Consider the following 27,813-nt stretch of genomic DNA (forward strand, 5'->3'; position numbering starts at 1 on the left):
TGCAATTATTATGTACATGTACAATTAATGCCAAGTGGCCCATAATTCCGTTTCATCAAATATTAGAACATGTAAAATATGTATGTTAAAAAGCTTCCTCTAAAACAACCATGAAAATTACTGGTGGAGGTGAGGAAATACAAATGGTGTTTGGAGAATAATTCTTGATACAGGTGTATATGTGAAACATAAGAGTGATAAGAAAATATAATTAAATAAGAACAAGTAAGGAAAGAATCAAGGAAATTACTATACCCAATTGGGTAAGCCAGTGGTTCCCAAACTTTTCTACTCCTAAGGACCCCCATTGAGTCACTACTGGCAGCCGGGGACCCCCAGGCAATTTTGTATGATTTAAATGTCAAACAGTAAAACTGTAATTCGAAGAAAATAAAACACACACGTATGCACATCAAACAAAGACTAGACTTAAATTACTAAACATTTTAGTATTTTTAAATTAAAATATTTGCAAAAATAGAAAAATCCTAATGGGAAGGTTGGTGCTACATCTCACGACTAACTTTTCATTGTTTGTTTTTATTTCACAGCCCGGGGCTCCTGCTCCTGCCAAGGCTAGACTGGTAACTTAAAGCTGCTCTGACAAATGTTGTCAGACTAGTCCCCATACATTGCACACCAAGTGCAGCGAGTGAGTCTGACCACTACAAAGGGGGCATTGGGGGCCTCTCCCCTAAGAAAATTTGGGGGAAAATGGTGCATTTTATAACACATTTGTCATATATTGAATTGAAATAATGACCTTACTATGCACCAGCATACAACAATCTTTTGTCAATCTTCATTGATTCCCTCACTACTACCCTCCAACAGTGCCTCTCATCTCTCCATAGCCCCACTGTCACATGTATTTAATTTGTTTTATAGCACCTCTCATACCACTGTAGGGTGTCAGAGCACTTTACATCACACACATACAGAGACAATGAATAATACATCTGTAAATCAGTGACTAGAAAATGTTACATAAGGCAAAGGGGACTACAAGGTGTAGTATTCACAAGTCATCCATACTGGTAGGCATTTTTTAAGAGTGCTTGGTCTGGAGAGAACAAACTCAGAATTCAGAACATAACACAGGGGTTAGCATTGACTTTAATAATAAGGATTTATTTCTACCCAAACAAACCTTTTTAGCAGCATCGGGATAATGAAAGACTGGGAAAAAGCATAACTTACTAACTTGTACCATGCAGTTTGCTGGCAGCTCTTTAATGTCAGTTCATAGCTCACTGTGATAAATGCAATTGGAACTTGTGAACTGCATAATAACAAAAGAGTCTCTGGCAAAATCAGGAACTGACTGAGCTATCAAAATACTTATTTTTTAAATGCATGGTAGACATTTTTTGCAGCAGGCATATTAACCATCTGGGCTTCCTAAGATGACTCAAAGCTGCCACTGGACGAACCCCCCATCTCTCTCCAGCAGGTACATTAATCATCGGAGTTATCTTGACACTTTTATTGGTGCCCAAAAACTGCTGTTTATACAAGGAACTTTGCATTGCTTTTAAAACTGCTGCCTGCGGAACCCCTGGCAATGTGTCACGGACCCCTGGGGGTCCCCGGACCCCAGTTTGGGAACCACTGGGGTAAGCAATACCCTGGAACTGTTGTATAGGGGAAATATGATTCCCTCAATGTACAAGTACGAATAGGCAAACAAATTTAAAGGGCCTATTCTGTTCCAAGGTGCCACATCCTAGTAATGCAGCAACTAGGCATATGCCTCCTGATCCAAGGGGCAAGTACAATCGAGGAGGGAACAGGAAGAGGTCGAGGAAGACCAAAAAGAAAGGCCGCAAACAAAAAGAGAAACTGAGATTAACAAGAAGAGGGGGCAGATCCAAGTACTGGCATAGCAATACAAACAAATTTGACGCAATGGAGATTGATAATCCCATTATCAATTTATCAAAACGTATTCTGACATCCAATCATTGCTCAAGTTGGGGCTATCCTTTTGTCCCACAACCAACTGGAACTATGTAAATACCCGTATAGATCTATTTTTATTCATAAGTAAATTAAAACTAAGGAAGTTACATGCAACATCCAAACGAACAGATCGGAGACAATTGACAAATTCCAATCTAGAATTTGAGCAGGACTCTCAATCAGGCAGTTTCACAGTGGAAGAAGCTGAATCGATCCTAGCAATACACGAACTTGAAATCAGAGATCATGCTACAACCATTATAAATGCGGGATCAACCTTGAAAGACCTAGGCTTTACAGTGGATATACCTTCAAAAAGTGGCCTTAAAATAAAATCAATATTTAATCCTAATGTAGCATTTGACAATATTGAAGCTTTCCATCAAGCCATGATACATGAATTGGTCAAGTTGAGAGAAGATAGATCATACACCATATGCGATAATGTCACCAGTGATGTCATCAGTGATGTCACTGACCATGTCATGAATGATGTAATATGTGATATCATCAGCAATGCATTGCGGGGGCGCGAGTAATAGTTAGCTGAACTAACTATAACGGGGGAATTTCTGTGGTTTTGTATGAGTGAAATGTCCAACTAACTATAACGTCTCTGAAACCTCTGTTTTTTTCAGTGAATTTTTAAGGTTTTTTAAATGCTAATTTCTAACTATAGCGTGCTTGAAACCTATGGTTTTTTCAGTGAATTTCAATGGTTTTTTAGATGCTAATTTCTAACTATAACGTGCCTGAAACCTATAGTTTTATCAGGGAATTTCAATGGTTTTTTAAATGCTAATTTCTAACTATAGCGTGCCTGAAACCTATGTTTTTTTCAGTGAATTTCAATGGTTTTTTAGATGCTAATTTCTAACTATAACGTGCCTGAAACCTATAGTTTTATCAGGGAATTTAAATGCTAATTTCTAGCTATGCCTACAAAGTTAGGACATGTGAAGAAAGAGGCAAAAGAAGTCCAGAAAGATGAAGAAAACTGCAGGAAGAAGCAAAGATGTGCAGAAAGAACCAGCAGAGGAGCAGAAAGTCCTCCTGTGCCCCCAACTTTTTAGTGACGGGTGCTGGTGGTAACTGACTCTGACAAACCAGGACCGGAGCCAGTGCTATACTAAAAGACACTTAGAATACAGTAAAAACACCTACATACACTAGGGAACACTATGTGTTGGGGTACCCTGTAATTAGCATGACCTCCTCTGTATTTGCCTTGAGTTAGTGCCTGGGTCATTGCATGAGTACATGGGTAGTGACTGGATGATTAGAGTGCTGCAAGGACAGTGCATGGTGATTTTATAACTGCTTGGGTTTTGGCGGTGTGATTGGATAAATATTGTATTGTATTGTATTGTATATTCACTTATATAGCGCAGACTGTCACCCTACGGGTATCCTGGCGCTCTGACAAAACAATCAACTACTCATGCTACAGGAGAGAAGCAGCAATCAGGCTTTTGGGAAGAGCCAGGTCTTGAGGCTCTTCCTGAATTCCAACAAGGAGTCTAGTTGTCTGATGTTCCAAGGGAGCTCATTCCATAAACGAGCTCCTGCCACACTAAAGGCCCTCCCACCCATCCTGGCACGTTTGAACCTAGGTTGTGTCAGTAGATTGGCGTTAGAGGAGTGCAACTTTCTTGGAGGGGAATAGCGTGAGAATCTGTCCTGCAGAGGGGCCAGACCCTCCCCGTGCATAGCTTTGTGGACAAGGCATAGGGACTTAAAATGAATTCTTTCTTTGATCGGTAGCCAGTGGAGCTCACGCAGCGCCTGGGTGGAGGAAGAATTGTGACTGCGGTTAAGCGCCAGCTTCGCTGCAGCAGACTGGACTCTCTGTAATCCCTGCAAGATATATTGGGGGGCTCCTAAGTATAGGGCATTGCAGTAGTCCAGTCTGCTGAGCACTGTGCTCCTTACAATCAGAGCACGTGAGTTGTCTGGCAAGAACGGAAGTATTCGGCGGAGTACTCGCAGCAGCCCAAAACACACACTGGCGGTCTTGTTTGCTTGCGAATCTAATTGAAGGTTGCTGTCAAACATGACGCCGAGGATCCGGATGGAGTCTGCCAGAACAAGTGGAGCCTCCTCCGGGGTTAGCCTGAACTCAGTCGCCAGGTGATGACTCTGCCCTGGTGGCGAGTAGAACATCACTTCGGTTTTTGCTGCATTAAACTGCAGGGAGTTATTCCTCAGCCAATCTGTGGTCAGGCGCATGCAGTTTTGAAACTGTTCTAAAGGCATCGCCTGTTTACCTTCCAGCGAAAATACCAGCTGTGTATCGTCTGCATAATTTACTAGTTCAACCCCAAATGCTTTAATAGCAGCAAATACTGGTTGCAGATATATATTAAAAAGAATGGGGCTGATACTGGAGCCCTGTGGAACTCCATAGGCCACGGGAGATTTTTCTGAAGAGAAAGGTCCCAGCGTTACCGCCTGCTGTCTTTCCACAAGATAGGAGCGGAGCCACTGTAACGCACGGCCTTTTATTCCTATCTCCTCCAGTCGCTCCAGTAAGATAGGGTGGCTCACTGTGTCGAATGCGGCTGACATATCCAGGAGCACCAGCACCGTGGTGCTCCCGGTGTCAGCCCGCATACGCAGATTATCTAGCACCGTGACCAGAGCAGACTCCGTCCCATGACCAGGGCGAAAACCAAACTGGTCCACGTCTAACAGATGATGCTCCTCAAGGAATTCCGAGATAGATCTGCTCACGACCCTTTCCAGGATCTTAATAGGGAAAGGGAGCAAGGAGATAGGTCAGAAATTGGCTGGATTAGTGGGATCCAGGGAGGGTTTTTTAATAAGAGGGGAAACCTCAGCCTGCTTCCATGTGGCCGGCACTTGTCAGGCTTCCAGTGATTGGTTACAGATCTGGCACAGCCACGGGAAGGTTAGATGGCCGTATGTTTTCCACATCTTCTGGGGCAAGGGGTCAAGGGGTGAGCCGGAGGAGATGCTCCTGACCAAGGAGTCAAAAATAGGGGCCGACATAGTAGGAAAGGCAGTCAAAGGGTTATGTTGAGCCAAGCTCCCATTTGTTACTGGGTTTTCTCCGGGGCTGAGGGCGATCGCCTCGTTGTCCTTAAAACGGTCGACAATTTTAGCCACTTTATCTTGAAAGTGGGTGGCGATCTCATCACAGAGCTTTTGTGAGGGGACTACTCTGTTCTCCAGGCAAGTTGGGGCTGAGATGGTTTTTGCTATTCTGAAAAGCTCCGTAATCCCATTTGGGGCCTGCAGAATAGATTGAGCAAAGAATTGGGCTTTACTTTCCAGAATAAGTAATTTATATCTGCCTAGTATTGACCTCAGAGTAGCCTTATCTCTGTCCGCATACCCCTTCCTCCATGCCCTTTCAGCTTTTTTGCATTGTGATCTTAATTGTCTTAGATCATCAGTGTACCAGGGCGCTGAGATTTTCTTTCTTATTTTCACTTTTTTCATGGGGATCAGATTATCCAGTGCAGACGTGATGTACTCCTGGTATATGTTATAGTTATCCTCCACAGTATTAGAGCTCTGGAAAGGGCTCTTCGAGGGCGGTGTGAGGAGTGCGCCAGTCCTTGTTAATTTAGCCCAGTTTCTCCCTTTCCGAAATAGCCCGGCCATGTTGGCTTGGGCAGGAGATACATCTGCCCGTACTGAGAAATGTATCAAGTAATGGTCCGTCCAGGTTTGGGGGAAAATGTCTAAGAGTTCCACCTCTGACTCGTTAGCAAATAAGAGGTCGAGTATATGCCCTCCCTGATGTGTCGGGGAGTTAACTAGTTGTTGAAGACCTAGATTATGGCATGTATACTTCAAATCTCTCAATTGGTTTCGCAGGCTAACATTCTCCCACCAGTTAAAATCTCCCAGGATGATCATGTTAGAATGCGATAGGGATAGGTTAACAATGATGTCCAGAAGGGGTTGCTGTGAGGTTTTACTCCCCGGAGGGCGGTAGCATAGTAGGTCTGATAAAAGGTTACCCCTGGCTTCCTGTAGCGAGAAGCCCATCAGTTCAAACCCCTCTAGCTTGTCCACTTGTAGCAGGGTGAAGTTTAATTCCTCCCTGAAAATCAGCCCTACCCCTCCTCCCATTCCCACGTCTCTGGGTTTGTGTACAATTTTAAATCCTTCCGGGCAAGCAAGTCCAATTTCGACTGCGGAGTCCGCTCTAATCCAAGTTTCTGTAAGAAACAGAGCGTCTAGCTTAAGGTTCTCAATTAGTAACGCTATTTCGGAATAGTGCTTTACCAAGGATCTGCTGTTGATCAATCCACAGTTGAGATGGCCATGAATGTTGGCATTTAAATTTCCTGTGTTTGCCCTGATCTCACTGGCACTGCCATTAAAATCACTAGCAGCAACAGTTCCACTATTTTCTCTCCTGCCTATCTCTATTAGGTGGTTTTTAGAGTACACATGGCGTACCTTGTTGGAATCGCATTCGTCGTCCAGAGTCCGGCTCTCGTCCGGAGCGCGGACGGGCGCAGACGGGCTTGCCTCTGGAGCGCCTGTGGCGCGCCCGCGGCGCGCGCGCGCTGCGCACTTGCATTACTCTGTTTTTTATAGTCTCCCCGTCTGAGAGCGTTGATGCGCGTTGCAAAATGGCGCTCAAAGTATAGGATCTAGACCGATCCAAGATGGCGCTCGTGACTTGGAGGAGAGAGAAAGATCCCGCTCAAGCGGCAGGTGAGTGAATTCTGTTTTTAAATGAGGGTATGCGGATAAGAATACAGATAAAAACACAATAAACACAGTAAAAGACCGAAATCCGGTAAGTGAACTAGCAGCAGCAAAGGAAAATTAGCAGCAATGAGTGTCCCTGAGTTAGCAGCAGCAAGTACCCCTGGAACGGATAATGGCCCCGTAACAGCTCACTCCTGCGGCTGAGACTAGAGCGTAATGTCAAGAACAGCTGCGCGCTTGCATTACTCTGTTTTTTATAGTCTCCCCGTCTGAGAGCGTTGATGCGCGTTGCAAAATGGCGCTCAAAGTATAGGATCTAGACCGATCCAAGATGGCGCTCGTGACTTGGAGGAGAGAGAAAGATCCCGCTCAAGCGGCAGGTGAGTGAATTCTGTTTTTAAATGAGGGTATGCGGATAAGAATACAGATAAAAACACAATAAACACAGTAAAAGACCGAAATCCAGTCAGTGAACTAGCAGCAGCAAAGGAAAATTAGCAGCAATGAGTGTCCCTGAGTTAGCAGCAGCAAGTACCCCTGGAACAGATAATGGCCCCGTAACAGCTCACTCCTGCGGCTGAGACTAGAGCGTAATGTCAAGAACAGCTGCGCGCTTGCATTACTCTGTTTTTTATAGTGTCCCCGTCTGAGAGGGTTGATGTGCGTTGCAAAATGGCGCTCAAAGTATGAGATCTAGACCGATCCAGGTTGGCGCTCGTGACTTGGAGGAGAGAGAAAGATCCCGCTCAAGCGGCAGGTGAGTGAATTCTGTTTTTAAATGAGGGTATGCGGATAAGAATACAGATAAAAACACAATAAACACAGTAAAAGACCGAAATCCGGTAAGTGAACTAGCAGCAGCAAAGGAAAATTAGCAGCAATGAGTGTCCCTGAGTTAGCAGCAGCAAGTACCCCTGGAACGGATAATGGCCCCGTAACAGCTCACTCCTGCGGCTGAGACTAGAGCGTAATGTCAAGTACATGATGCTGGATGGCTGATTTGACGAGTGCATGGGTAGTGACAGAGGGATTTCTGGAGTGCATGGGTACAACCTGGATAATTGGAGGAGTGAATCACTACTGTGTAGGTGGTTAGAGGACTGCATGGGTAGGGCACAGGGGATTGTAGCAGTGCATGTGTTAGTGCCCGGATTCATTGCATAAGTACATGTGTACTGATTGGATGATTAAAGTACTGCAAGGACAGAGCATGGTGAATTTATAAGTGCCTGGGCTTTACCAGGGTCATTGGATAAGTACATGGTGCTCGCTGGGTGATTGGAGGAGTGCATGGGTAGTGACAGGGTGATGGCTGGACTGCATGGGTACTGCTCAGGGTATTGTGGCAGTGCATGAGTACATGGGTAGTGACTGGATGATTAGAGTGCTGCAAGGAGAGTGCATGGTGAATTTATAAGTGTTTGGGCTTTGGCGGAGAGATTGCATAAGTGCACACATGTCATATAAGGCCCTGCCCCCTCCCTTCACCACTGTGCAAACGCACCCCCTGGCGCGTTTTAAGTTGGGGGATTAATTCCCCTTGAGTTCTGAGGGTCCTAGGGGGCCAACTATCCCACCAGGTACCTCCAGTAAGCGCCACAGAGCTGCGTTGCAGGGAGGTGGTCCGAGGCCACGCCCCTTTTTTACACCTCTCTGCATCGCAACTCACATTGTGCTTACTGGAGGTACTTGGTGGGCTAGTTGGCCCCCAGGGACCCTCAGGATTCAAGGGGACTTAATACCCCAACTTAAAACACGCCACAGGGCGTGTTTGCACACTTGTCACATCAGGCCAAGCCCCCTCCCTGCACCACTGTGCAAAGGCACCCTCTGGAGCATTGTAAATTGGGGGATTACATCCCCTTGAGTCATGAGGGTCCCTATGGGCCAGCTAGCCCACCAGCTACCTCCAGTAAGCACCACAGAGCTGCGTTGCAGAGAGGTGTAAAAAGGGGCGTGGCCTTTTAACACCTCTCTGCAGCAGCTCCCTTGACACATACTGGCGGTACCTGGTGGGCTAGTTCGCCCCCAGGGACCCTTAGGATTGAAGGGGACTTAATCCCCCACTTAACAATGTAAAGGGGGTGGGTTTGCACACTTGCTATGTCAGGCCCCGCCCCCTCCCTTCACCACTGTGCAAACGTGCCCCCTGGTGCGTTTTAAGTTGGGGGATTAATTCCCCTTGAGTCCTGATGGTCCCTGGGGGCCAACTAGCCCACCAGGTACCTCCAGTAAGCGCCACAGAGCTTCGTTGCAGAGAGGTGTAAAAAGGGGCCTGGCCTCAGAACACCTCTCTGCAACGAAGCTCCCTGGTGCATACTGGAGGTACCTGGTAGGCAAGTTGGCCCCCAGGGACACTCAGGATTCAAGGGGACTTAATACCCCAACTTAAAACACGCCACAGGGCGTGTTTGCACATGTGTCACATCAGGCCACGCCCCCTCCCTTCACCACTGTGCAACACACCCCCTGGTGTGTTGTAAATTGAGGGATTAAGTCCCTTTGAGTCCTGAAGGTCCCTGGGGGCCCACTAGCCCACCAGGTACCTACAGTAAGCGCCACAGTGCTGCGTTACAGAGTGATGTAAAAAGGGGGCATGGCCTTAGACCATCTCTATGCAACGCAGCTCCCTGGCGCTTACTGGAGGTACCTGGTGGTCTAGTTGACCCCCAGGGACCCCCAGGATTCAAGGGGACTTAATACCCCAACTTATAACGCGCCACAGGGTACGTTTGCACACTTGTCACATCAGGCCACGCTCCCCTCCCTGCACCACTGTGCAAATGCGCCCCTGGAGCGTTGTAAATTGGGGGATTACATCCCCTTGAGTCCTGAGGGTCCCTGGGGGCCAGCTAGCCCACCAGCTCCCTGCAGTAAGCGCCACAGAGCTGCATTGCAGAGAGGTGTAAAAAGGGGGTGGCCTCTCAGCACCTCTCTGCAACGTAGCTCTCTGGTGCCTACTGGAGGTTCCTGGTGTGCCCCCAGGGACCCTCAGGTTTGAAGGGGACTTAATCCCCCAATTTACAATGTGCCAGGGGGTGCATTTGCACACTTGCTATGTCAGGCCCGCCCCCTCCCTGCACCACTGTGCAAACATGCCGAAATTAAAAAATAAATACATCTTTTTGGGGCCCTGGGGGTCCTTCTGGGACCCCCTGAACAGACCTACGGGATCAGGGTGTTTCTACGCTGTCCCCTTCTCCTGTTTATACCTTTGTTTTTCTATTTTCTGGTGACTCACCTCTACCAAGCCACAAGATGGCTGCCAACACTTCCTGGTTTGGAGTGTTGAGAGCCAATCACAGTGATGCTCGTGCACGGGACTTAGGTTCCGCCCAGATATCGAAACTTTTATTTTTCTAATTTCTCATCAACTACTGAACGGATTTACACCATTTAAAAAAAAAGGTTGCTTTCTGATCCAAGCACTACCTTTTTGCAAAATTTGGGGTAATTCCGTTGAGGAATTTCGGCTATAGCCTTGCACAAAGTTTTCTATGGGAAATTGATTTTTTGACTCTTCATTTTTGAATTTCTCAAAAACAACTGAACAGATTTACACCATTTAAAAAAAAAGGACGCTTTCTGAACCAGGCTGTACCTTTCTGCCAAATTTGGGGTAATTCCGTTCAGCTGTTCGGGCTGTAGCTCGTCGCAAAATTTCCTATGTACATTAACATGGGGAAAACGCGTTTTGGGACCCCCCTTTTTTCTTAGCCCCCGCTTGACGAATCATATATACATACATATATATATATACGGCGCAGTTCTATTGAGACAGCCCATCTGGGGGCGTGCCATTGGTCTTAAAATGCGGGGATAAGCCGGAACTGCATACATTCTCTGCCACGCCGCTGAGGAAGAAGAGATTCGAAACGCGTCTGGCGTGCCAAAGCAGCTGACATTATATCGGCATGTGGACTTTGCCCGTACCAATAAATGCTGTAGTGCGAACACTGTGGTTCGAGTGCTTCTTAAACTGAGGGGCAACTTTTGAGCTTTGGACATATATATATATATATATATATATATGTATATATATATATATATATATATATATATATTTGATAAAGACTGATTGGAACTCCGAAAACTCGTTACCTGGTTGTGTGTGGTCAAAAATAACATCTCTCCACAGTGAGCCAGACCGGGCTGGAGTCTGTTTCTGATGTTGGAGCAGTCATTTTAAATTATATATTACCTACTGGCGGTCGCCAGTAGGTAGTTATAGTTAGGACCTATTATCCATAGGAAATTCAGCTTTAGCTGGTTTTCCTCCTTTCTAGCGGGCCGCCGGCAAACTGTCTGGGCCTCGCCAGATTCCGCCGTGATGCCGCCTTTGGGAGTCGGGGTCCCTCAGGGCTCTATTTTGAGCCCGACCCTCTTTAATATCTTCATGACCCCTCTGGCGGCATTGGCGGAGTCGTTTGGGGCCCGGATTGTATCCTATGCAGACGACACCCAGCTCCTCTTCTCGTGCAAGAGAGGAGGAGACTTTGATGGGGAGAGTATCCGGGATTGCCTTGAGGCTGTGTTTCAATGGTTTCAACTGAACAGCCTCAAGTGCAATTCCGATAAGTCCGAGGTACTTTTCTTTGGGTGTGAAACGGAGCCAGATTGGCAGGCTTGGTGGCCTACCAATATGTTCCCCCCAACTTGTTCATCCCAAATGGCTAAGAACTTGGGGGTCAAGATGGACAAGGGGTTGACTATGAAGTCCCAGATCCTGGGAGTGTCGGGCACTTGTTTCGGCCTCCTTAGGATGCTACGGAGGTTTCTTCCCCTCCTATCGGAGGAGCACAGGAAGCTGACTGTGCAGGCCCTGATAGGCTCTAGGCTTGATTATTCAAACGCTTTGTACCTGGGCCTGCCAGAGTACCTGCTACAGCGGCTCCAAATTGTGCAGAATGCTGCGGCGAGAGCGATTTTTGGACTGAATAGACGCGCTAGTACTGCGGGTTTGCTCCAGACCCTGCACTGGCTCCCAATCCGCAAGCGGATCGCCTTTAAGGCTCTGACCCTGACATACAAGGCCCTCCATGCGACGGGAGCAAAGTACCTCCAAAGGAGACTCGCCTTCTACCGACCGGCTCGCTCTCTGAGATCAGAATCCCTGTTTTTGGCGATCGTCCCGCGAGCGAAGAGAGCGCGCCTGGGAGGTCGCTCCTTTGGACTACTGGCGCCACAGCTGTGAAACTGTCTGCCTCTTACACTTCGGGGAGCCACTAGCCTACTAGCTTTTAGAAAGGACCTCAAAACCTGGTTGTTCACCCAGTAGGTCTTGTTTTGCTTATTGTTTTCTTTCGGTCTGTGACTTTTTCTCTTTTAATGTGTTATGTTAGTATACTGCAGCCTACCTTAAATAAAAGCGCCGGGACACTCTTTTTGAGTAGCCGTGCGCTCTATAAAAGCCATTTTAACATAACATAACATAACATAACATAACATTCTTTTCCCAATAACTTTGGCGCCGGATGACGAATCTTCGCGAACTTTTCAGAACTGGTGGGGCACTCCGGTCAGCTCCTATTCTGAAAGTTTGGGGGTGATTCGTCAAGCGGGGGGCGAGAAAAAAGGGGGGTCCCAAAACATGTTTTCTCCATGGGAAATTTTGGAACAGGCTACAGCCCGAACTTCTAAATGGAATTACACCAAATTTTGCAAAGAGGTAGCCCTTGGCTCAGAAACAGACCTTTTTTTTAAATGGTGTAAATCCGTTTAGTAGTTCCAGAGAAAATCAAAAAATAGAGGTTAAAAAATCAATTTCCCATAGGAAAGTTTAGACACAGTTAAGCAAAAACTGCTGAACAGAAGTACACCAAATTTAGCAAAAAGGTACTGCTTGGCTCAGAAAGCATCCTCTTTAAAAATTGTGTAAATCCGTTCAGTAGTTTTTGAGAAATTAAGAAATAAAGATAGTGATATCTATGGCTGCGGTGGATCCGCGCACCCCCCCCCACAGTCCCCAAAGGAGAGGGCCAGCCCTGGGGGATGGGGTCCCCGGGGTTAGGAGTGACCCGGGAGGGGGGGCCATGCAACCCCCTCCCAAAGAAAAATAAATAAATGAAGGCTGGCCCCGGGGGATGGGGTCCCCGGGGCCAATAGAGGCCTTAGGAGGGGGGCCACACAGCCCCCCTCCATAATAAAAAAAAAATATTTGGCCATGCCCCAGGGGATGGGGTCCCTGGTGCTGGAATTGGCACGGGAAGGGGACCCATGCGGCTCTCTTAGTCTCTTCCCGTAATATTTATATTTTATTTTTAATGGGGGTCAGGCCCTGGGGGATGGGGTCCCCAGGACCCATAAAATAAAAAAGGAAGGGGGGCCACAAAGCCCCCTTCTTTAAAAAATAAATAAATGAAAAAAGACCGGCATCGTGCCAGAGACCCCGCCCCCTCCCTGTAGCACTCTGCAAACACACCCCCTGGCGGGGCCTGAGGTGACATGTGTGCAAACACGCCCTGTGGCACATTTTAAGTTGGGGAATTAATTCATCTTCAATCCTGAGGGTCCCTGGGGGCCAACTAGCCCACCACTTACCTCCAGTAAGCGCCACTGCACTGCGTTGCAGCGAGGTGGCCCAGGCAATGCCCCCTTTTACACCGCTCTGCAACATAGCTCTGTGGCACTTACTGGAGGTAAGTGGTGGGCTAGTTGGCCCCCAGGGACCCTCAGGACTCAAGGGGACTTAATCCCCCAATTTACAACGCACCAGGGGGTGCATTTGTGCAGTGGTGCAGGGAGGAGGTGTGGCCTGATGTCACAAGTGTGCAAACGTGCCCTGTGGCGTGTTTTAAGTTGTCCAGAAAGTGCCACAGAGTTGCATTGTGGAGAGTTGTAAAATGGGGCATGGCCTTGGACCACCTCTCTGCAATGCAGCTTTGTGGTGCTTACTGGAGGTACTAGTTGGACCCCATGGACCCTCAGGATTTAAGGGGACTTAATCTCCCAACTTAAAACGGCCACAGGGCGTGTTTGCACACATGACACCTCAGGCCCCTCCTCCCTTCACCACTGTGCAAACGCACCCCGTGGCACGTTTTAAGAGGTAGTTTTAATCCGCCTGCCCTATTATGTACTAGGGACTTACAGAGGAGGTCATGCTAATCACAGGGGTACCCCAACGAATAGTGTTCCCTAGTGTATGTAGGTGTTTTCACTGTATTCTAAGTGTCTTATAGAATAGCACTGGCTCTAGGCCTGGTTAATCAGAGTCAGTTACCTTCAGTACCCGTCTGAAAAAATTGTGGGCACAGGATGATTTTGCAACAAGGCCTCTTTCTGCTCCTCCGTTGGTTCTTCTGCACGTCTTGCTTTTTCCTGCATTTTTCTTCATCTTTGTGGACTTCTGTTGTTTCTTTCTACATTTCTTGTCCTTCTTTCTGTGCGTTTTTTCTTCTTTCTTCACATGTCATACTTCTGTAGGCATTGTTAAAAACTAGCATTTGAAAAACCTTAGAAATTCACTGAAAAAAACCATAGGTTTCAGGCACGTTATAGTTAGAAATTAGCATTTAAAAAACCTTTGAAATTCACTGAAAAAACCATACTACCTTTCACATATGTAGTTACTCACACATGCACCACTGAGATATACATTCACTCACTAACACACCCATACACACACTCACCCACCCATACAGTCCATCACAGATGCAGTCTTGAAACCATGCACCCAGTGAATCACCCACTCACACATCTATGCACAGAGTCACACACACCCCACCCACAAAGACAGTCAGGCAACCATACACATACTCAGTCAACAAATCAATAACTCATATATACACTCATGTAGTTATTCACAAACCGATGCAGCCGCTTACACACCAACAGACAGATGGATACAGTCATTCCCACAGTTTAGTCACTAACCCATGCATTCAGTAAGATACGTTTAATCACTCACTTATAGAGTCACTCACGAACCTACTAAATCATCCATTCAGACACTTATACACCCACTCATTCTTCAATACGCCTTTCCCTATATATGTTAAAATATTTAAACTTTACAGAAACTGGATAATGTCAACAGTGATGTCATCAGTGATGTCATTTGAGATGTCATCAGTGATGTCATCAGTGATGTCACTGACCATGTCATGAGTGATGTAATATGTGACGTCATCAGCAGTGCATTGCTGAACTAACTATAACGGGGGAATTTCACGGGTTTTGTTCGAGTGAAATGTCCAACTAACTATAACGCCCCTGAAACCTATGTTTTTTTCAGTGAATGTCTAAGGTTTCTTAAATGCTAATTTCTAACTAGAACGTGCTTGAAACCGATGGTTTTTTCAGTGAATATATATATATATATATATATATGTGTATATATATATGTATATATATATATATATATATATACATAGATAGATAGATAGATAGATAGATAGATAGATAGATAGATAGATAGATAGATAGATAGATAGATAGATAGATAGATAGATAGATAGATAGATAGAACTGACAGGCTGCTTGCCTTCATTTGCAGTGCACTGTATTCTACTTTGCTACTTTTAGTTGACAATTATGAAATGCTGTTGTCCATAGTGTTACATTGTTTTACCATTCCAAGATGGCCAGCAGTTTTGTTATAAATGTAGTTGCCATGCTGAAACTTTAAAACAATGTTAGACTATGTACAATGCCGCTGCAAGTCAGACATCTGCTGCTATATATGGCTGTGTTTAGATGACAGCATATTTTCTTTTTCTAGTTGTACTTACTTATGCCTAATACCCCTCCTGGGGGATAGGCCATCAACAAGGACTCCACAGCCATCACTTTCTTAGGTTTTTCTTCCAATCTAACTCCAGGTGTAACCCATCTCCTTGCAGTCAGCCTCAATGCCTCAATGCCAGGTGCTTCTTGACCTCTTTTCCTCTGAGGGTTCGAGGTGAGGGCTTGCCTGGTGGTGTTTGATGAGGGCTTGCGGAGGGTGTGACCTATGCAGCCCCCCGTCTTTTCATGATTTCTTCATGAGCAGGGAGTTTGAAAGTCTGCTGTCATTGTTGCTGATGTGTTTACCTAATGAATTTGGAGGACTTTCCTAAAAAATGTGAAGGGCTGGACTTTGTTTGTTGTGGTCACTGTTGGCCTCCAAGATCTGCTCCATACAGAAGGACCGATTTTTACATTGGTGTTAAAAAGCCTCATCTTGGTTTGCAGCACTTGGTGCCTGGAGCTCTTTGTCTTTAGCTGAATGAAAGCAGCCCTTGATTTGCCCATTCTTGCCTTGACATTGGCATCCGTGCCGCACTGCTTATCTATGACACTGGCTAGGTATGTAAATGCCTTAACCTCTTCTAGTGCATCACCTGCAAGAGTGACTGCATTTGTGCTGGCCATGTTAGCCTTAAGGATCTTGGTTTCCCCCTGTGCATGCTGAGCTCAAGGTTTGCTGATGTGACTGCCACATTGCAGAAATCTCTTGCATCTGCAGATGGACATGAGAGAGTAGAGCTGGGTTGTCTGGAAAGTCAAGGTCATTGAACTGCGTCCAAGGTGTCCACTGGATCCCATTTCTTCTCCTTGCTGTTGATGTCTTCATGATCCAGTCTATGGCCAGTATGAAGAGAAAAAGAGAGAGCAAATAACCCTGGTGGATTCTGGTCCTCGCTTAGAAGGCTTCTGTGAGTTGTCCTCCATGGGCTAGCTTGCAGGTCATTTGCTCGTAAGAATTCCTGGTGATTCTTATAAGTTTTTTCTGGCACACCATAGTGGGAGAGGAGTTTCCAAAGGGGCTTTCTGTCCATGCTGTTGAATGCCTATTCATAGTCAATGAACTTGACATAGAGTGGGGAGCTCCATTCTATCAACTGCTCAATGATGATGTGCAGTGTTGCAGTCTGGTCTGCGCAGCATCTATCTTTTCAGAAGTCAGCTTGCTGGTCTCACAACTGAGTGCTGACTTGTCCCTTCATTCTATTCAGGATAACTCTGTTGAACACTTTTCCTAGGGTTGATAGATGAGTTATACCTCGCAGTTTGCACAGTTATTCAGGTCACCTTTCTTGGGGGTCTCAATGCGATATCCCTCCTTGCAGTCTGGTGGCACCTTTTCCTCTTCCCAAATCTTTCCAAACATGGGTAGAACAGGTCTACTAATGTTTCAATATCTGCCTTCAGTGCCTTTGCATGAATAGTATCATGTTTAATTTATCTCTCTCATATTCATGAGTGTGTGCGTATGCTTTATTGTGGTCGTGTCAGAGAGTGAATGGAAGAATGGTTTAGTGGAAGGAAGAATGGACACATGAATGTAATGTTTAGTGAGTGCATGTATGATACATTAATGAGTGCTTAACTCATCAATGATGGAAAAAATACTTTCATTTACAAGTGAGAACAGCATCATCAATGCTCATTCCAATTTTTTGCGTTTTCAACTTACTTGGTTTGCTGTGGTAAAACACAAGGGTGAACCCGGAAAGCAATACATTTCTGGAAACTAGGCAGAATTCCAAATGCAGCAAGGGTTCATTTAAATATGTTTGTCCATGGTTTTGCAAAAGAAAATAATTGCTGAAATAATTAAAGAATGTAAGTAGGTAAAAATGGCAATAATGACAACGTTTTCTTCTGTAATTGTTCCCCTGATGACTAATTTTAAAAAGTTAAATGCTGTTACATTGGTAAGACCATTCTGCTCACAGAGGTATATAGTATTTGTTGGTTGTCCAAAAACACTCAATACCAAGAGCCGGTAAATAAACTGCAGCTTGCAATGATTTTTCGTTGTGTATCAGGCATTCAGCAATTAATATGGTAAAATCTAATGAATGAAAAATGGTTATGAGGGTAACATATGCATCATTAAAATATGCACAAAGTACTGAGTTTAGAAATAGTGGGTATTTGTACATCTTTGGAATTTGAGGTTACCTATATTATTAAGTTAGTCACAGGGCAATTTAGAAAATGTGATCTGTCTTGCACAGTGGTTTACATTTGGAAGCCAATACTGGAGAGAAAGTGAATTCATATTAACAAATGTTAAAATAATCTGTGTTTCACACTTCTACAGATAAAAAGCGACCTCATTTGTTTAACTCGGCATAGCACCCCTAACACAAAAGTCTCAACATTTCTACATGCCGTTTATTGGTTTACTTCATCGGACCCATGCATGTTGGAAAATAAAATTGCACTACATTGCCAATGACTCATTAAACTTTAATCTATAGTACTTAGGGAACTTCAAATTTGAAACAGATATTTGAACATGTTCTTTCTCTTTCTTTTAGATATTTTTGAATTCAGATCAAATTCGACTGGGAAATATACCACATGGATCATTTTCTTCATCAGCGCCCAGCTCTTCGAATCCTCGACAGACTGTTTACGAGCTCTGCGTATGCCCCAATGGAAAACTTTACCTTTCTCCAGCAGGCGCAGGCTCCACATGTCAGTCCAGTAGTAATGTCTGCCTGTGGAGCTGAAAGAATGCTGGAGACCCCTCACACCAGAGTAGCCTTCTGTTACTGCCCTACTGCTTCAAGGTTCTTACTGGTTCCCTTTGTGACAAGCCAGAAGCTTCACAATGGTCCAACGGAGCTGTTGTCCTAATGGAGGCGGGAAAACTTTACTGACTTCTCTTCTAGCTGCAGCTTGAACTTTAAGAGAAGTGAACTATTATTGTGGAAAACGTAGCTTTGTCAGGAAACCTGGACCACACCATCACCTTTTTTGTACTAAAAAGGAGTGTAATACAGGTGCCTATACTACATGAAGTGAAGCACATCGTTTTGGAACCCTGCAGGAGGACCTGAACATACATGAATTACATAGCTACTGTACACAGTGCAAATAAATTACTGCCTGGTAACCAACAGGCAGTGAAAATAGTGAACTTGTACGATAAACAACTTACTGTTTGAAAGCACAATTTTCCAACTTTTTGGATGTAAACTTTTATCCCTCAATTTTAAAATTTTGAAGCATTATGTGATGCTTGCTTTACTAAACAATTAAATTCAATATATTGTTTTTAACAAAAAAATGGGATTACTCTCTGAATATTCTTTGAATCATGTGGTCAAGTGTTGCTATTTTTTAATTTCAATGATTTTGATTTCTTCAATTCTCATATAAGAATTCAGTAATACTTTTAATAAGTGTACTTTTTTACGTTATCCATTATACTTAAGTGCCTGTTCTATAGCTTTTTTTTACTTTTGTTTCCAGACTATGATGTTCTAAAAACTAGCTGTTATGGTCATAAACTACGTGTTGTAGAGGGTCATGACGCCTCTAAAACCATGCACATACTGATGTCTCAGGCCGAACCAAAGGAAACATTGCTGGTTGGAGATCAAAGATCAGAACACTGCATTTAATTTTGTTTATTCTCGTCTAACCTGCCTGCAGGTAGGTCCCATTGTACTGTGATTATGGGAAGAGGGTAGCTGACAAAGACGCAAATTAACACTTTCATCTTCAGCCCAATATATTGCCATACAGCTGCTGTTTTCTGAAACCTATTTAAATGTGTTAAACTCTTCAGACTGGCTAAAAGTTGCTTGAGGCATGTAGGATACATGGTCTGTCATTGAAAGCCACCACTCCCTCTTTCCAGAGCTTTGGCACCAGAAAATTATCACTTTGAAGTCAGTTATTTACTGAAAAACTTCCACTTTTTACGTTTGCCAGAAAGCTTCTCCCTCCATTTTTGTTTGAAGATATTGTGACTTTGGGTTATGTTTTAAGCTCAATTACCGAGTGGTATGTAGAAAAGGTCTAGGTCTAGGTCTAGGTAAGAACACTTTCGAACACTCTTTTCACAATTCTCTGTTTGAAAGACCTTCCTATGATGGAGTGACCTTGTTTTAGGTTTCTAATTTGTCTCTCTCCTATTTATTTGTTGTTGTATCTGTGTTTCCATGGTTCGAATGCAGGCTACTTGAGTGTCCAGGGTTTGTTTAATTGTTTAATTGCACTATACGTGCAACATCTTGTGGACTAAAACCTACTTCTGGTCTCAATGGAGCTCATCATGTGAGCTGAGGCTGGACCTCACCAATAATTTGACCAACCTAGTTCTTTGCAAACAAGTTTCTGGAAATCTTCATCCTGCACATAAATATATACTCATGCAAATGACATCTGAAGACTGACTGGCAGGATATATATAAGGGAAGCAACATATTATTTCTATACTTCTAATGGACAGTTACCCATCTGTATAATCTCTATATTACTATTGCCCTGTATTACAGCAATAGAATATTTCACAACCGATTGTGCCATGATAGCTGTTCATTATGCTTAGTTTGCGAAATTATAATAACTCTCATACCACACTTGCTGCCACAGTCTTGCATTTTCCCAAAATAATTTCATGCATTCCTGGCACATAACTCTAGGATACTAATTTTATGTACTTCCGACGGAAGAAAGGCGAGTTACCCTTCAGAATTCGAACCTGTGACCTTCAGGTTACATACCAATTGTTACAGTAAATGCTTTAGACTACTTTTCCGTTTGATTCCATAATAATTTCCTGTAGAGATGTCTAATGTAACTGCTGGCATTGTTATAACATTTACAAGAAAAAACTAATGGGTTATGCAGGAAATGTCTCCGTCTTCTGCTGGACTGAAGCTGTTGGGTGTCATTACTGTTTGATTTCTCGATGTCTCCATTCAATGTCAGTACATAGAATGCACACAGAGAGTTTCCACTGCAGTATGCTAATGTCCAGAAAAAAGCTTCGAACTGGATGTTTTTATTAGGAAAACTGCCACTGTGACAGACTCATAACAAAATGTTACTGTTGCCACAATTATGCATTAAAACCTTGAATGTAAATCTAAAATATTCGTACTTTCTGTACAGCAAAGTAGCTGTAACAGTTCAAATGAACATTACAGTATTACATTCAATTTTTAGTAAGGTGTTTTTTACATGCATATGATCACAGAGGCAGCAAATAAATAGTGCAGAACATTTTAGAGCACCGTGATCCAACATCCTTATTCTCAATATATTAAGCATGTTTTGCTTATTTAAAAATCAAATATTCTTCATTCTCCAAGTTGCAAAACGTAATGTTCATTTTATCCACAGTAATATCCTGCTTGGATTATGGTAGCGTTTTCTAAACAAACCTCTACATTAGGACACGGCATAAACTGCAGAGGACCCTAAATTGTGGACCGCAATGTCTACAAGTTAAAAAACACAGACCAACTAACCATAGTGTCGAAAGGTCTCTCCTTACTACTGGCCAAGTACACATACACTGATTGTCTATGGCAGCGGCAAGGCTGTAGCTCTGATGCATATTCCAACAGTTCTCCACTGTAACCTGCGAATTATTTCCTCAATCAGTTTCCGGTCTTATGGGGCTATATCTCTCCATGCACAAGTAGCTTACCTTGGCACTCACTTTCATGTGGACCTCGGTCTCAAATGACTTCTGAATTCGGTGAGTGGCCCACTACATTTCATCCACAGATTGCCCACTTCTTCATAGGAGATGAGCCAGAATCATTAGCATTCTGAATTCTCCACCTTTACACAAACTTGCTACACTAAAACTACTTAAAAGCTACGCCAAAATGCCAAATAAAATATTGTATTAAATCTACCTCTCATGAATGAACTGACAAGCATTTCAAAATAATTATAAGTAGGTACATCATGGTCAGTAAAGAGCACACTTAAAATATTGTGTCTTGTTTCCAAAAATAATTATTTATTATTATACACTCAGGTGCGTCTCTTAAGTCCCTTTGCTGTTCGTCAATGAGTCAAATGGTCTACATTGTGCTATTCTGAACAACTCTGAGAAACTCCCAGTCTGTTCCCCAAACTTCTTTCAGCATCCATGGCAAGTAAATAAATAACACAGAAGAGTGCCTGCTTTAAAGCCACAATCCTGTAGAGAGATATTGGGAAAAAACCTAAAATGTATTTCAGAGAGATACAGAAGGATCCCTAAATGACCCTGCGACAAACTCTAGAAAACAGTCTAGGTTTGTGTTAGACTTGGGGGTCTCTAGTTGGCACAGGTATGCACTTGTGACAAATAGGGACCCTCGCCTCTAGTCAGGGTAAAGGGGTACATTCCTAACATAACCCCTGCTCACCCCCTTTGTAGCTTGTCACGAGCAGACAGGCTTATCTCAGAGGCAGTGTGTAAAGCATTTGTGAACACATACAGTAATCAAGTGACAACACTACAGATGGACACCAAAATAAGTATTCTTTATATAGATTAACCACAAGACCATTTAACGACAAAAATCCACAATACGGTTACTTTAAGATGGTAGAATTTAGCTTAGTTCTCTTTAGTTCTTAAATGCGACTCTTTAAGTCAATGTACCTTTAGATGTGACACGCAGGGCAATGAAAGTGCTGCAACGATGTTGTTGCGATGAAGGTTTGGTGCAAAGAAATAAAGACGTGAAGATCTTCCAGATGCGGCATGCTTCTCCGATGTTGCGAGAAGGCTCGATTCGATGCATCAGCTGCAGCGGCGGCACCACTTTACGCGATGCGATGACAGCGGCTTTGGCGGCGACACTCTTCTCCGACGTTGCGAGACGCTTCCGCTCAATGCGACAACTGCAGCGGCGACACCCCTTTACGCGATGCAACAACAACAGCTCCGACGGCGGCACGCTTATCCATGGATGCGAGGCGCTTTCCTTGATGCGGTGCAATGCGACAGCTACAGCGGCGTCATCCAAGATGCGGCGGCTGCGACACGCTTCTTCCTCGATGCGAGACTCTTCTCTTGATGCGGTGCAATGCGTCAGCTATGATGGCTGTGATGGCGACACGCTTCTTCGGCGTTGTGAGACATTTCTTCAATGATGCCAGACGCTTCCGCTCGATGCGACAACTGCAGCGGCGACACCCCTTTATGCGATGCGATGACAACAGCTCCAACGGTAGCACGCTTCTCCTTCTCCCTCAGAAGGCCCCAAAACAGCAGCAGGCATTTCCAAAGAACTCTGGGGAGCTGGTGGTTGAAGTCTGTTGTTCCTGAGACTTCAGCAGGAGGCAAGCTCTTTTCCAAGCCCTTGGAGATCCTTCACAAGTTGAGCAAAAGTACACACAGAGTTCCTTTCTCCTCTCTTTGGCAGTAAGCAACCCCTGCAGGCCAATCCCCCAAGTTCAGGGATAGTCTCTCCTCAGTTTCTTCTTGGTTCCTCTCCTCAGCAGAGGTTTCTTCCTGTTTTCCCAAAAGTGATCTAATTTCTTGGGATCAGGGTCCCAATACGTATACCCCAAAATCCTTTGTCCTCTGTGGGCAGAGGGGCCTTTGCCTTGTTCAAACCAGTTCTGGTCAGTCCTGGAGCACTTTGTTTACCTGACTCCTTCTTTCCTTTCAGAGTCCAGGGCAGAGACATCAGACGCACCACAGGGGGTGGAGCCAGCATTGTGGAGGGAAGGCACAGCCCTATTCAGGTCCCAGGTGCAACTCCTCCCTCTCATCTAGATGCAGATCTCTCTATTCACCACTGGACCACCTCACCCTGTCTCCTGGAATTCCCCAGCCCTGTCACTCAAACTCCAGACAAGGAATACACAGCCTAACAGAGGCAGGTTTGAATGGTTAGACAGGAAAATACCTACTTTCTAAAAGCGGTATTTTCAAACACAGAATGTTAAAACCAACTTCACTAAAAGATGTATTTTATCATTCTGAGTTCAGGCATACTAAATTCGAATTTCTACCATGTTCCCTGAGTCAGTTAGGATTCTACGATGTAATAATCAAACTTCCCATTCTGGCTTATGGAGAACAGGAAGCCTTGCAATAGTGAAAAACGAAAATGGCTGTAATTCACTCTTAGCACATGCCACACACCAGGGCATGTCCTACCTTATCCTTACAATGCACACTCCCCTTGGGACTACCATAGGGGTGTCTGATATGAAGAAAAGGGAAGGTTTAGGGACTGACAAGTGGGTGCACTTGCCCAGTCAGCATGACAGTACCAGACTGCATGCAGGCTCAGCAATGGCAGACCTTAGGCACACTTTTACAGGCTGCTTCTGTGGGTGTCACAATCAGTGCTGCAAGCCCACCAGCAGCATTTGGATTTACAAGCCCTGGGCACTCCTGGTGCACTGTACTAGGGTCTGACAGGTAAACCAAACCAACCAATCATGGAATCACAAATCATACATCAATTTACAATAGGGAGCACTTGCACTGTGGCACTGGACAGCAGTGGCACAGTGCCCTGATCAACTAACAGCAGCAAAAACATATGAGGCAACAGCAACAAATGGAAGGGAGACCCACACCAAGGTGCCAGGTCTAACAGTTTGTAAGATCTTGATTGACCAAAACTGAATTGGCTCACTCCAGAGAGCAGATCTTCCCCTCATTGGATGATCACCAGCAAGCTGTTCCGGTACTTTGCAGCCTATTAGTAGCATATGCTAATGAGGAGACTCCAAGAATGGGCAGACATTTCAATCTAAGCTCTGGAGTCGAGTGGGTAATTTTTAAAACTAGCAGGTGTAAATCTATTTTGCAGAAATGCCCATGCAAACTGTGCTCAACACAGTAGAAAATGGTCTAGTGCCAGGCCTGATATTTGTTTGATATGTCTTTATAAACAGTTTCCGTGTACAAGTACCACAATGAATAAGAATTGTCTTTAGTTACATCAAGGTTGAAATGTCCCATTGTAATGCTCCACTAGGGCCACCCATCACAAAATAGCTGTTTAACACCCCCATTGTTATGACAGAGTCGCCAAGGAGCTCAAGGACCTTGTCAACAATCAAGATAATATGATCAGAAATAATGAAAAAGAAAACATTCAACAATACAGCATAAAAATTAAATAAAAATGCCCATGGAAAGGGGAAGTTTGCATGTAGGTAAAGAAATTCATCTGTTGTGAGAGGATATCCCCTGGAGACCTATAAGCAGAGAGCGTAAGGTGGGGGGCAGAGACAAGCTATTCAGACAAGGCATAGGGGTTCAATCAAAAAGCTGGAGAGCCTTGAGCCTAGGAGGTGTGAAACATGTGTATTCCAATCTCGAGAAATAAAGTGTGAGGGGCTACCAAATATGGGTGCATTTCTTTTCCGTATGGGTGATCCTATGAGACAGAATTTCCATTGCGAAGACCTGCTACATGCATGTAAACCAATGAGCCATTGGAGGAGCATGCATTTTTTTCCATTTCAGGGCTATTAGTTGCTTGGCAGCCCTAGCATGTGACTAATTAGGTGCCATTCTGCAGGGGCCAAATGCCTAGAATAATAGTTGAGTAAGACTCTGGGAGAGGTAACACCACCATCTCCTTTATATGACTAAGAATTTATTTTGCAAATATTGCAATAATGGGGCAGGTCCATCTTATGTGCATAAAGACCCCCGGACTATCGCACAATGCCAGCAGAGTGGTGAGGATGCAGAAAGAATAGAGTGTAGGCGCTTGGGTGTGAGATACCAGCGTGTCATTACCTTGAATGTCGACTTATGTGTGGTATGCATTTGTGTATTTGAGAGATTTCTCGCCAAAGTTGATTCCATTTTTACATGGTTATATTCTCACCAACCAATGGAGAAGATCTGCTGTAATGGCCATGATATCCAAGCCATACATGCCCTTTGGAATGCTCCTGATATGAATGTTGTTTCTGTGACTGCGGTTTTCAGTATCTTCTTGCTTAGCTGTAGGTGTATTTCCAGGGTTGCCATCTAACGCCACAGAGCCTCGAGGTCTTCTGTGCAGAGTCCAGCATTTGTTCCATGTCATTGACCCGTTCGCCAAGCCCCGCTACATACCTCTGAATCGCATTTATACATGTCTTAAATAGAGACTTGAGGGAGTCAATCTTCGTTTGAAGTTCCTGGGGAAAGTTATCCATATAGGCTTGAGTAACAGGTACAGACGTCGTCACCGAAGAAGATTCTGATCCTGCTTTAGATGACTCCATTGATGATATAGTCGCTTTACTCCGAAGCAAGGGAAATTATACGTCTGTAGCTATAGTACCAGATGTGGCCCTGATGGATCTGCCACAGGGCATGGCATTGGGGTAAGGGATATGGCAAAGGGTTTGAGTCACTACAGTTAAAGTATTCAGGTGTGGTATCAAGGAGGAGAAAATTTGCCAAGGCACTTGTAGAACCAAGACCCCTCCCTGTTGGGGACTGAGTGCTATCGTGGGTCTCCCCGATCTGTATTTGTGGACACTTGCAAGCGAGCCCAGCCGTGGAAGCCCTTCAAGCGCCAGGGTGTTTCAAAAGACAAGGGAACCCAATAAGCAATTGGTCAGGGACCTTGGGTATGTACATATTTTCTAAAGACAGGGGTCCCTAGACAAAATAGAATACTTTGAGTAATAAATATAGACTATATAGGTGCTATATTCTTTGTCCAGCCGGACAGAATTTAATATTCAATGGGCATGTGACATAAAATACCCAGAAAAACTCAAGTGGGACACAGCCAGCATCCAACTAACACAAAAGGACAGACAACAATTAGGGAAGAGTTCAGGCAAGGGGGACGTGTCTGAATAGCATAAAATATAGCAGACTCAGGTAACGAAGGAACACCATTGCACAATAGACTTTACAATATGTTACATGCATATGGTGTAAAGACTGTCTACGGCGTTTCGATCCCTTGGAAAAAATAGGGAGATCATCTTCAGGACATTTAATTATTCATGCCTGTGTACATTTAGCTAAAGACATTTAATTAGTAATGGCTGTGTACATTCAACAATTGATGCTATATTGCGCAAACCATAGAAATATTAAGAGGTTAGAGGGAGAGAAAGGAGAAACATACGGTTACTATGGACATTGGGTGGACCATACACACTAGGGTATTGTCTGTGTAGTGAATACTTTACAACAAGAGATTTTTTTTAAAAACGATGAGTGGATAAATGGCCATGTAGTGGAGTAAGAAGGGAGCACGAGAGAGCCAAGAAGCACGTTTTTTTTCTGTGGCGAGCGGTAATTGAAAAGAGAAAATGTAGGGGACAGAGGAGAGCCAAGAAGCAAGTGATTTGCTGTGGCTAGCGAAGGGCAGAAGAGCAATGGGCCGTGCTAATAACCACGAAGGGACATAGTGCTGGTGACACCAAGGTGAAGGACAACACGGGAAATACTAACATGATGGCTTACCGGGTGAGAGTCGGTGTACGGACAACAATCGGCAGTGCGAGGTTGTCGTACTGGTTCAGTTCAGAATATTCATAGTGCCTCAGGGGCAATAGGTATTGCCTAGAAATAAGTGAATGTCAGTAAGATTACCGCTAATTTGCGTGTAGCGAACACCAGAAGCGCTGGGTAACCGGCTTACCGAGAATAACAATATTGTTGGTGGGTGCCGGGATCACTGGAATTACTTGGCTTCCTCAAAAGGATCTATGGGCAACATTACAAGAAGTAAAAATCTATGGACAACAATACAATAATTAAATCTGAGCAGCGGGTTAACATTTACGAGGAACCGGCTGGTACACGCTTATCAGGTCAGTCGGGTCACGATGATTGTAGGGTGACAGCTGCTGTCTTCAAGGATGATTACCTACAGAACGGGGATGCGGTTAGGTCTGCATTCATAGTAAAAATAGGTGCGCTAGAAGAATGCGTTGGCAGAGAAACTTGCCGAGGGGTATCCCGGTTTCAATCCGTGTGGCGAGGTCCCGGCAGCTAGCAGCATGAGAAAATGTTCATGGTGGAGTGGGGCAATGCTGTAAAAGCGTATGTTATTTGATGGGGAAAATAATGTGATCATTGTCATGTGACTAACGTCAGCGCCACCCAGAGCTTCCAAATTACAGTTAGAGTGCGGCGGCCATCTTAGGAGGGTGTGAAGTGGGTGAACTATATGTACAAGAGCATTAAAGAGCACTCTTGAGTGAAAATTAAAATCATGGAAAACAGTGTATGAATATTCTTGTATTTACATTACAGAACAGAGTTGACATTTACACAACAAGGATGATTGTCCATTTTAAGTACGTTTATATTTCAAAACAGAGTAGGGACATCCAATATATAACAGAGGAGGGATCAGTTATAGTAAAGAGGACAAATCCTCGAGGCGGTTCAGGCTATTGTGGATACTGTTAGTTTTCAGTATCCATTTCAGTTCCTCTTTATTCAACAGCTGATGAATATCCGCACATCTTGGGGGGAGTTTA

General features: G+C 44.4%; 1 protein-coding gene across 2 annotated transcripts in view; it reads left to right on the plus strand.

Annotated features, from left to right (window-relative positions):
* The window catches only part of SGCZ (sarcoglycan zeta), a 4,297,431-nt gene extending 4,278,851 nt beyond the window's left edge, over nt 1-18,580 (plus strand). For both annotated transcript variants that reach the window (XM_085642032.1, XM_085642033.1), the window contains exon 14: nt 17,910-18,580. In XM_085642032.1, coding sequence (XP_085498158.1) covers nt 17,910-18,104 — 195 coding nt within the window. In that variant the 3' untranslated portion in view covers nt 18,105-18,580. The remainder of the gene's footprint in view (nt 1-17,909) is intronic.
* The last annotated feature ends 9,233 nt before the right edge of the window (nt 18,581-27,813 follow it).

This window comes from Triturus cristatus, chromosome 2_2 (assembly GCF_964204655.1).
Source record: "Triturus cristatus chromosome 2_2, aTriCri1.1, whole genome shotgun sequence".
Lineage (NCBI taxonomy): Eukaryota > Metazoa > Chordata > Amphibia > Caudata > Salamandridae > Triturus > Triturus cristatus.